Raw genomic sequence first — 11,126 nt, 5'->3', positions numbered from 1 at the left:
TATTCCTTTTCATAAGATCTAAAATGTTAAAATCCAAGACGTAAGATGGAAACAAAAAGTGAAAAGTGATTTAAGGGGTCATTTGGGATTTGAGAAGTTTCTTCGTCCAAAATCATTGCATGAGTTGAATAGATCTGGGATTAAAGCTGCCAATATAGACAGAGGATTCGGTAGTGATTGAAGCAAAAGCCCAGCAGGCCATTAGGCAATCACCAGTTTCCAAGACAGAAGATAGTGTAAGACCACTTATGACACAACTTTGTCTTCACTATCATCATCTTCTTCTTCTACTTCTTCTGCTACTACTTTTGTAGGCTTGTCGTTTTATCATAACTTGATTGACAAGACTATATGACCTATATATCTTATTTTATCATTGCTCTCTATATTTCTTCTTTTAATTATTACTTCAAAAAAAAATCAAAGGTTTATTATCCCAAGTAATAAAAATAATTAGTTGTGATAATGTGAATATAATTAGTGAATATTACATGTGAAACAAGCAGAACACAAGTAAAACTATTATACTTATGCTAAATTATTATTGGTTTAGTAGACTTTGTGTATACATGTTTTCTAGAAGGATGAGACAGTAGTATATGGAGTATGACCCATTTTTTGTGTGTGCAATTGGTGCATCTGTATATAAACTTATGATATAAAAGATATATATGAATTGGGTCACTATCTTTCTAAACAGTTTCAAATATATGCTTCAGTCAAATTGTATGAAACGATGCTATTATAAAATAAATAATTTTGAAGAAGCATAAGATGCAAATTGTACCATCGCAAGTGAAAATCCAAACTCCTTGTGAAAATCAAACATGTGAAACTAAGCTTCTACAGTTCTACCACCTGTAGAAGTATAAGAATTGTATATTGACTCTCATAATAATCGTGTTCCCTTTATTTTTAACAATTCCAATTAGATCAATAACCGTGAGTCATTTTTATGATAAGGATGGAATGATATTTGGGTGATAAATGTCCCCCATCTTAGCTATGTCATAAAAGAATTATTCTCCTATATATGTATGTATTATCAGAAATAATCCATCAAAAGTTTTGAGATTCCTGTCTACGAAAATAAAATTTCCCACTTACTAAAAAGAACTCCTTTTCTACTTGAAGAGAACCTAAAGCTTTATTCCCAAAGTTCATTTGAGTTTGGGCATTTTCAGCGAATCATTGAAGAGATGCTTCTCTTCTTCATCACAAGAAAAAATTGACATCTCATTTGATTCAAGGTTGTGTATACCGGTTGATCTGATTTTTCAATCTGTACTTAAACCGGTTAATAGTCGTCTAACATAGACACGTGAAAAAGCAAATAAATATTTGTTGTTTTAAGTAGTATAATATAGACATCTCGTTTAACATAGACATCTCGTTTACTTTCTTAAATCTAGTTTTTATCATAAGATAATATCTAAAAGAGAATGCAGAAAAGATTAGCATAAAATGTGAGATTCGCTGCCATTTAGGAAGGACCTGTATACCAATATATACTGCAAATAATATAGAACATTGGTTCCTCCAAGTGTTTGTGTCTAGACATATGTCAACCCACTTCTTAAAAAAGATTAAAGTCCCTTTTGTTGTTGCTTAAAGCACCTGATATTTTTAATCAATATATATGTATTAAAAATTGGTTAGCGGGATGAAGATATATATTCGACAAGAACAATACTGCTTGCTCCTATAAACGCAGACCAATAATTCACAGTTATTACTATTTAATATTTTAGATATTTGAATATGGTAGGATCAATCTTGTGGTGGTGACATGCACCAACAAAACGAATATATAATACCTTTTTTTTGTGTCACATAAGTTTTTATAATGAAGCACTGAATAATACGAAACACGACTACACAAACATGAGTTTAGATAGAAGAGTAAAAAAAAAAAACAAAGGTCATATGAACATAATAGCGTGGGGACCGTGGATCACAGAAGGGTCTGTTGAATACTGAACCGGTGAGTTGAGTGAGCGTTAGTTGTGTGAATGGGGAAGACAAATACAAATGAAGAGCGTTGACTCTTGGTAAAATTTTGTCTCTTTAGGAAAAGGACACAGACAAGCTTTCTATACGGGCCAATTAGAAATATAGGCCCTACTTCTAATTAAAGCCCATTTACTCCTCTTTTTTGTCTTCTTCTTATTCCCTCTTTATTTTTCCCATCACGTGATGACAATCAGCCCAAAAAAAAAACGCCGTCGGATGCCGTTGACAAGACGGCGACACAGAAGAAAAGAAGAAACGACAACCACAGGCTCTCTCTCTCTCTCTAGAGAACGTAACGTTAATAGTCCTCTCCTTGTCTGTCGCATTTATTAACGGTCGGATCAACGCCGTCAGTGTATATCTCTACCGTTTCTTCTCCCGTTAAATGTTAAAAATAATCGCCGTGAATTTAAAAATTCTGATTTATAGAAGCCAACAAAGTTGTGTCAGAATCAGAAAGACTTTTTACAGATAAGAAGAAACGACGACGTTTCCGTTTTTCCATGTCTAAAGACTAAATTTAGTGTTAGTAGTAGTAGTAGTGGCGGCTACATTTGTTCTTCAGTAAAAAGTACCTTTTGAAGTGTAAATAATCCTAATTTTACACATTTTCCCAGTGGATTTTTGGGTTTGAATAGTCACTAGTACAAATTCTCAGCAATATTACTGATCAATTGTTGTTATTAAAGAAAAATGAGAAACTAAAATGTATGTTTGACTTGTAGTTCGTAGTCTTACCTGCAGATGTTCTAGAGAAAGCTTGGATTGTACTTGCCTTCACTTGAATGTTCGTTTAATTTCTATTCAAATTATCCGATTAGTAGACAGTAGTAACCATGACAAAAACTTACAAGATCATTTGAAGAAGAACAAAATACAATAAAAGGGTTTCTAATTTGGCGCATTATTTTTTTATAATAATAATTTCTATGTATAAAGTCACATAAAAGTATTTAGTATTTATTCTCTCTTTGAAAGTCTTGGGGGGGTATTTAGAACAGTACCACTTCGATTCTCTTCTTCATCTTCTTCTTCATAATATGCCATTGTTCATCACTCTGTGTCCTATCGCATAACACTCACGCTAACTTATTATTCTCTCTCTCTCTCTCTCTGAGAGGACATCTTAAAAAAAAAAAAAAAAACATGGCGATGAGACTTTTGAAGACTCATCTTCTGTTTCTGCATCTGTATACTACTCAGCTTTACGTTATCTCTTTCTTCTTTGTATTCTTCTCAACATGCTTAGCTTACACTGATATGGAAGTTCTTCTCAATCTCAAATCCTCCATGATTGGTCATAACGGCGACGGTCTCCATGACTGGATTCACTCACCTTCTCCGGCAGCTCACTGCTCTTTCACCGGCGTTTCATGTGACGGCGAAGCTCGAGTTATCTCTCTCAACGTCTCCTTTACTCCTTTGTTCGGAAAAATCTCACCGGAGATTGGGATGTTAAACCGTCTGGTGAATCTAACATTAGCAGCCAACAATTTCACCGGTGAATTACCATTGGAGATGAAGAGTCTAACTTCACTCAAGGTTTTGAACATCTCCAACAATGTAAACCTCAGCGGAAGCTTCCCTGGAGAGATGGTTAAAGCCATGGTTGATCTTGAAGTTCTTGACGCTTACAACAACAATTTCACCGGTACGTTACCACTAGAGATTTCAGAGCTCAAGAACCTCAAACATCTCTCTCTCGGTGGAAACTTCTTCACCGGCGAGATTCCTGAGAGTTACGGAGATATCCAAAGCCTAGAGTATCTCGGACTCAACGGAGCTGGACTCTCCGGTAAATCTCCGGCGTTTCTATCTCGCCTCAAGAACTTGAGAGAAATGTATGTCGGATACTTCAACAGCTACACCGGTGGTGTTCCCCCGGAGTTCGGTGGTTTAACGAACCTTCAGATCCTCGACATGGCGAGTTGTACACTCACCGGAGAGATCCCAACGAGTTTAAGTAACCTGAAACATTTACACACTCTGTTCCTACACATCAACAACTTAACCGGACACATACCACCAGAACTCTCCGGTTTAATCAGCCTCAAATCTCTCGATTTATCAATCAACCAGTTAACCGGAGAGATACCTCAAAGCTTCATCGACCTCGGAAACACCACTCTCATCAACCTCTTCAGAAACAACCTCTACGGTCCAATACCAGAGTTCATCGGAGAGTTACCAAAACTCCAAGTCTTCGAAGTCTGGGAGAACAACTTCACCTTACAGTTACCGGCGAATCTTGGCCGGAACGGGAATCTGAAAAAGCTCGACGTCTCTTATAACCACCTCACCGGACTTATCCCCATGGATTTATGCAGAGGCGAGAAGCTAGAGATGTTGATACTCTCTAACAACTTCCTCTTCGGTCCAATCCCAGAAGAGCTTGGTAAATGCAAATCGTTAAACAAAATCAGAATCGTCAAGAATCTTCTCAACGGAACTGTACCGGCGGGGCTTTTCAATCTACCGCTCGTTACGATTATCGAACTCACCGATAATTTCTTCTCCGGTGAACTTCCGACGACGATGTCCGGCGCTGTTGCCGACCAGATTTACCTCTCTAACAACTGGTTCTCCGGCGAGATTCCTCCGGCGATTGGTAATTTCCCTAATTTACAGACTCTGTTCCTAGATCGGAACCGATTCCGCGGCAGTATCCCGAGAGAGATCTTCGAATTGAAGCATCTATCGAAGATCAACACGAGTGCGAACAACATCACCGGCGTTATCCCAGATTCAATCTCACGCTGCACTACTCTAATCTCCGTCGATCTCAGCCGTAACCGAATCAACGGAGATNGACATGGCGAGTTGTACACTCACCGGAGAGATCCCAACGAGTTTAAGTAACCTGAAACATTTACACACTCTGTTCCTACACATCAACAACTTAACCGGACACATACCACCAGAACTCTCCGGTTTAATCAGCCTCAAATCTCTCGATTTATCAATCAACCAGTTAACCGGAGAGATACCTCAAAGCTTCATCGACCTCGGAAACACCACTCTCATCAACCTCTTCAGAAACAACCTCTACGGTCCAATACCAGAGTTCATCGGAGAGTTACCAAAACTCCAAGTCTTCGAAGTCTGGGAGAACAACTTCACCTTACAGTTACCGGCGAATCTTGGCCGGAACGGGAATCTGAAAAAGCTCGACGTCTCTTATAACCACCTCACCGGACTTATCCCCATGGATTTATGCAGAGGCGAGAAGCTAGAGATGTTGATACTCTCTAACAACTTCCTCTTCGGTCCAATCCCAGAAGAGCTTGGTAAATGCAAATCGTTAAACAAAATCAGAATCGTCAAGAATCTTCTCAACGGAACTGTACCGGCGGGGCTTTTCAATCTACCGCTCGTTACGATTATCGAACTCACCGATAATTTCTTCTCCGGTGAACTTCCGACGACGATGTCCGGCGCTGTTGCCGACCAGATTTACCTCTCTAACAACTGGTTCTCCGGCGAGATTCCTCCGGCGATTGGTAATTTCCCTAATTTACAGACTCTGTTCCTAGATCGGAACCGATTCCGCGGCAGTATCCCGAGAGAGATCTTCGAATTGAAGCATCTATCGAAGATCAACACGAGTGCGAACAACATCACCGGCGTTATCCCAGATTCAATCTCACGCTGCACTACTCTAATCTCCGTCGATCTCAGCCGTAACCGAATCAACGGAGATATACCTAAAGAGATCAACAACGTGATTAACCTCGGTACACTTAATCTCTCCGGTAATCAACTAACCGGTTCGATCCCAACCGGAATCGGAAACATGACGAGTTTAACAACGCTAGATCTCTCTTTCAACGATCTCTCAGGGAGAGTACCACTAGGTGGTCAATTTATGGTGTTCAACGACACTTCCTTCGCCGGAAACACTTACCTCTGTTTACCTCACCACGTCTCATGTCCAACACGGCCAGGACAAACCTCCGATCGCAACCCCCCCGCGTTGTTCTCACCGTCGAGGATCGTAATCACAGTTATCGCAGCGATCACGGGGTTAATCCTAATCAGCGTAGCGATTCGTCAGATGAACAAAAAGAAGAATCAAAAATCTCTCGCCTGGAAACTAACCGCCTTCCAGAAACTCGATTTCAAATCCGCAGACGTCCTCGAGTGTTTGAAAGAAGAGAACATAATCGGAAAAGGCGGAGCTGGAATCGTATACCGTGGATCTATGCCAAACAACGTTGACGTCGCGATCAAACGACTCGTTGGTCGTGGCACTGGGAGGAGCGATCATGGATTCACGGCGGAGATTCAAACTTTGGGAAGGATTCGTCACCGTCACATCGTGAGGCTTCTAGGTTACGTAGCGAACAAGGACACCAACTTGCTTCTCTATGAGTACATGCCTAATGGAAGCCTTGGTGAGCTTTTGCATGGATCTAAAGGTGGTCACCTCCAATGGGAGACGAGACATAGAGTAGCCGTGGAAGCAGCGAAGGGCTTGTGTTACCTTCACCATGACTGTTCACCATTGATCTTGCACAGAGATGTTAAGTCCAATAACATTCTTTTGGACTCTGATTTTGAAGCCCATGTTGCTGATTTTGGGCTTGCTAAGTTCTTAGTGGACGGTGCTGCTTCTGAGTGTATGTCTTCAATTGCTGGCTCTTATGGATACATCGCCCCAGGTTAGTTATTTGGATTAGTAGGACGAACCAAGATGTTATATACAATAAGGTATTATTATCACAAGATATGCTCTAACCACATTTTGTTTTGTTTGACAGAGTATGCATATACCTTGAAAGTGGACGAGAAGAGTGATGTGTATAGTTTCGGAGTGGTTTTATTGGAGCTAATAGCCGGTAAGAAACCGGTTGGTGAATTTGGAGAAGGAGTCGATATAGTTAGGTGGGTGAGAAACACGGAAGAAGAGATGTCTCAGCCGTCGGATGCCGCTATTGTTGTTGCGATCGTTGACTCGAGGTTGACTGGTTATCCGTTGACCAGTGTGGTTCATGTGTTCAAGATTGCAATGATGTGTGTGGAGGATGAGGCCGCAACAAGGCCTACGATGAGGGAGGTTGTGCACATGCTCACTAACCCTCCGAAATCCGTGGCTAACTTGATTGCGTTCTAACCCAAGCAAGATAAATGAAAAATAAGATGTGTAATGTGGCGATAATTTTTTTGGGTGGTGTTCTTATTTATGGTTTTAAATACTCTCGGTTTGTATATTTGTTGTGTTTCAATTTGTATATTACCTCTTATGTGTTCTTAGTCTACGCGAGTATGTAATGTAATCAATATGCTTATTGCTAATGGCTTTAAACTTACACTACTCTTCTTTCAAAATGTATAAAATAAAAGATTGTGGTCTTTGGTTCCAACACCTAGATTTTTTAGAATTATCCATATCTATGTGAAATAGGGTCTTTTCTAAACGCATGTTTCTGTTAGCTTCCAACATGATGTCATGCTGCGCACTTGACATTTCCTACTAAAGTATTTTACCTGTACATGGCACAGAACCAAAAAAAGAAACTTATCTAGTGAAACACGGAAGCTATCAGATTCATCTTAGATAAAATGACTAGTTTTTATTTGTATTGAGTTCTTGGTGCTCACCTCTTTAAGATGTAAATTGTACCAATGCAACTACATTTTTACAAGCAAGGAGAATCACCTCAGGGTCATAACCCCTATTGTAGTTTCTACTCATCAAGCAAAACTGATGCAGCGAGATATTTGGAAATCAAAAAACACACATAAACTAAGAATCGAAAAATCCACAGATACCAAAAAACAAAGAAGGGTGTCAGCGTTATGTTCATTAACAACAGAACTCAACCTGTATATCATCTGTAACTATCTACAAGAGCAAACAAACATGCTACAGATCGAGGATGATGCTGAAGCCTACTGTATACATAAAAGAAATGGAAGTGATGGATTGCATTTCACTAGCAGAGGTGAGAAGAAGACGAGACACACACAGAGTGACAACATAGAATCCAAGAGAGATCCAAACTCTACTACTGTCATCTCACAAAACATTCTTCATTGCATTTCAGGTTCTAACAAAATCCTTAAGAAGCATATACACTAGATCAAAAAGGCTTTTCATGATATGCTTCCGTTCATATAATACAATACCGGTACAAACTCTTGATCCAATACCAATTTTTTTTAGAAACAAGAAACATGTATCTATCATATCACTAACAAATTTTACAAATATATATCAATACAAAAACAAACAAAAGAACCTCCCTAACTTCAGAGTAACAAGAACAACACCTTATTCCTCATCATCTATTATACACGAAACTTATATCTAATAATACATGTTATCACCTACTTCACCTGCAAACTTTTTTTTTAAACAAAGGAAAAAAAAAAAAAAACAGTCAAAAAAGGGAAAAGTTTAAAGTATATGTACTCAGAAAGCGCCGTAGGGAATGTGTTGCGGAAGCCTAAATCGAACTTGTGAAGCAGGCGACCTAACCGCAACACCGTGCCAGCAAATCCCTCCTTTACAACTACTCCCACCACCACCGTCGTGATGATGACGGTGGTTGAGACTAAGATCCTCCTCAACACCAACACGATTGTACCTCGAAACCGCTTCCGCTGCTCTACGAGACACATCCCAAGCGAGCGTAACCGCCAGCAAAACTCCTACCGCCGTAATCGAAACAACGACGACGAATCCAGCGCTGAAACTCTTCCCTGTGATCAATCCGTAAGCCTTAATCGCGATAATCACCGCCACGTAGATCGTCGCGAGATTCCCGAGAACCGCGTCGGATAACGCCATGAGACACATTAGGATACGAAATATCTCCTCCGTCGCCCGTGAATTTTTTTGCACCGCTTCTTCTTCGTTGCGGTGCGGTGGGAGAGAGGGAAGCTTTAACAGAAAGTGAGAGAGAAGAAGGAGAGAAAAAAAGCGAAATTGTGGTTGATGTTGAAAACTCGAATTGGCGTAATCCTTTGTTCAAAGGGAATGAAATTTTTTACTAATATACCCTTCTCGAGATATTTTGTTCTCTTTTTCTATGGCTACTGTGAGAAGAGTTTGCTGATACCCTTAACCCTCGTGCATAAAACGACACCGTATCTTCTGGTTTGGTGAGACTCGCCATGCCACGCACGCACTACAATTATGGGTGTGTATGACATTCATTCACCATTCACGCATGTCACTGTCATCAGACTCTTTCTATATTCCTGTGGTCAAAACTTAATCATGGGCTTCAAAATGGTTTCTAATGGGCCTCTTAATAGGCTCCAATTCTAGACCCATCTTTGATCTTTAAGCTTTCTTCTAATGAGAAAAGTGTTTTCCTAACTATGAGATAGAGATTAAGGCAATGTGTCTTCATATTCCATGATGGCTTTATTCTTATGATATTTTTGTCAAATCATATGCAGTGAAATAGACACTTGGGTTATATTTATAGGTTCACTCCCACTAATAAATCAAAGGCATCATCATCATCAACTCACCGTTAATTAATATTATCTGTTCTCTAATCTTTTTCAGCTAGTGGCTACCACCACAAATCCCTTTTGAAAAATGTATAATAATTGAGAATTTCTTATGGCTATCATATGCGTTTGTAAAGTCAAATTATTATTAAATATAGCGGTTGAGACAAGACCAAGAAATGTATGTAGTACTAGTTGTATTTTTATTCATTTTATGGTTCCGAATGGCCAACGCAGCATCAGATAACAAACAAATGAAATATTCCCCATCTGTATATATTAGTGTACATGATAATAATAATCTTCTCTAAGCCTAATTTATATTAAAAATCAAACAAATTTTCTGACCTCCTCAACCAGCAGCAGCCCACGTGTTTCTCACCCAAAAAATAAGAATCCTCCCATGAAGGGTTTACTTACTTCTGTTGATTCCAGGTAAGGAGCTTTTATGAGAGTGATTGATCATTACCTTTTTTTTCTCAGCTATGACTCGATCCGACGTCGTTCTGAGGTAAGAAAAGGTTTACATGGGCCGAAACGAGATAAGGCTGATGGCCCACAACGTCCTGATTCAGTGTTTTACGCGGGAGAAAGAAAAAAAGTTAGGTCAAAAGAGCGACCACATCTGACAAAAGGCCAGCGCAAGAGTGACTGTGATTCCACATAACGAAGAAACATGACAACTGGACGGTGATCCTTTGTTCTGATCCAAAGCTCCTTCGTATATCATCGATGTATCCACCGGCGACCACGTCGTACTACTACTACTACTATCTCCGGTCGTTCCTGATGGCGTCGTCGTTTTAGGATCTGGGCTCTGATCTTGTGATGATTTTTGACTGCCAAACAAAAACAAAATCATAGCCGTTCAATACATGTGTAAGTGATTCTGCCACGCGTCCCCTCGAGATTGGACATGATATTAACAAAAAAATCTCACTGGACCGTTAAAGATCCACATCCCAATAAATCTATCCACAATTCGAGGATGGTTATAAAACAAAATTTGTAAATAANGAATCGAAAAATCCACAGATACCAAAAAACAAAGAAGGGTGTCAGCGTTATGTTCATTAACAACAGAACTCAACCTGTATATCATCTGTAACTATCTACAAGAGCAAACAAACATGCTACAGATCGAGGATGATGCTGAAGCCTACTGTATACATAAAAGAAATGGAAGTGATGGATTGCATTTCACTAGCAGAGGTGAGAAGAAGACGAGACACACACAGAGTGACAACATAGAATCCAAGAGAGATCCAAACTCTACTACTGTCATCTCACAAAACATTCTTCATTGCATTTCAGGTTCTAACAAAATCCTTAAGAAGCATATACACTAGATCAAAAAGGCTTTTCATGATATGCTTCCGTTCATATAATACAATACCGGTACAAACTCTTGATCCAATACCAATTTTTTTTAGAAACAAGAAACATGTATCTATCATATCACTAACAAATTTTACAAATATATATCAATACAAAAACAAACAAAAGAACCTCCCTAACTTCAGAGTAACAAGAACAACACCTTATTCCTCATCATCTATTATACACGAAACTTATATCTAATAATACATGTTATCACCTACTTCACCTGCAAACTTTTTTTTTAAACAAAGGAAAAAAAAAAAAAA

General features: G+C 39.2%; 2 protein-coding genes across 4 annotated transcripts in view; one reads left to right on the top strand and one right to left on the bottom strand.

Moving 5' to 3' along the window:
• LOC104751466 (receptor protein kinase CLAVATA1) lies at window positions 3,050-7,365 on the top strand. 2 transcript variants are annotated; one of them, XM_019238096.1, is made up of 3 exons: window positions 3,050-4,342; window positions 5,235-6,674; window positions 6,774-7,365. In XM_019238096.1, exons 1-3 carry the CDS (start codon window positions 3,160-3,162, stop codon window positions 7,124-7,126), a joined length of 2,976 nt encoding a protein of 991 aa, XP_019093641.1. In that variant the 5' UTR covers window positions 3,050-3,159; the 3' UTR covers window positions 7,127-7,365. The 2 variants fall into 2 exon arrangements, with proteins under 2 accessions (XP_019093641.1, XP_010471716.1); XM_010473414.2 differs by having other exon boundaries at window positions 3,054-3,933; window positions 4,826-6,674.
• LOC104751462 overlaps window positions 8,093-11,126 on the bottom strand; it is a 10,289-nt gene continuing 7,255 nt past the window's right edge. Inside the window, exon 2 of one of the 2 annotated variants that reach the window (XM_010473410.2) lies at window positions 8,093-8,616. In XM_010473410.2, the coding sequence (XP_010471712.1) occupies window positions 8,429-8,616 (188 nt within the window). In that variant the 3' untranslated portion in view covers window positions 8,093-8,428. Of the gene's footprint in view, window positions 9,057-11,126 lie in introns of those variants that run through there. The other variant, XM_010473409.2, reaches the window with a different exon arrangement.

The sequence above is a fragment of the Camelina sativa genome, chromosome 16 (genome assembly GCF_000633955.1).
Source record: "Camelina sativa cultivar DH55 chromosome 16, Cs, whole genome shotgun sequence".
Taxonomy (NCBI): Eukaryota; Viridiplantae; Streptophyta; class Magnoliopsida; order Brassicales; family Brassicaceae; genus Camelina; species Camelina sativa.
Note: the sequence above shows the minus strand (reverse complement) of the source record. Positions and strands in the feature narration are given on the sequence as shown.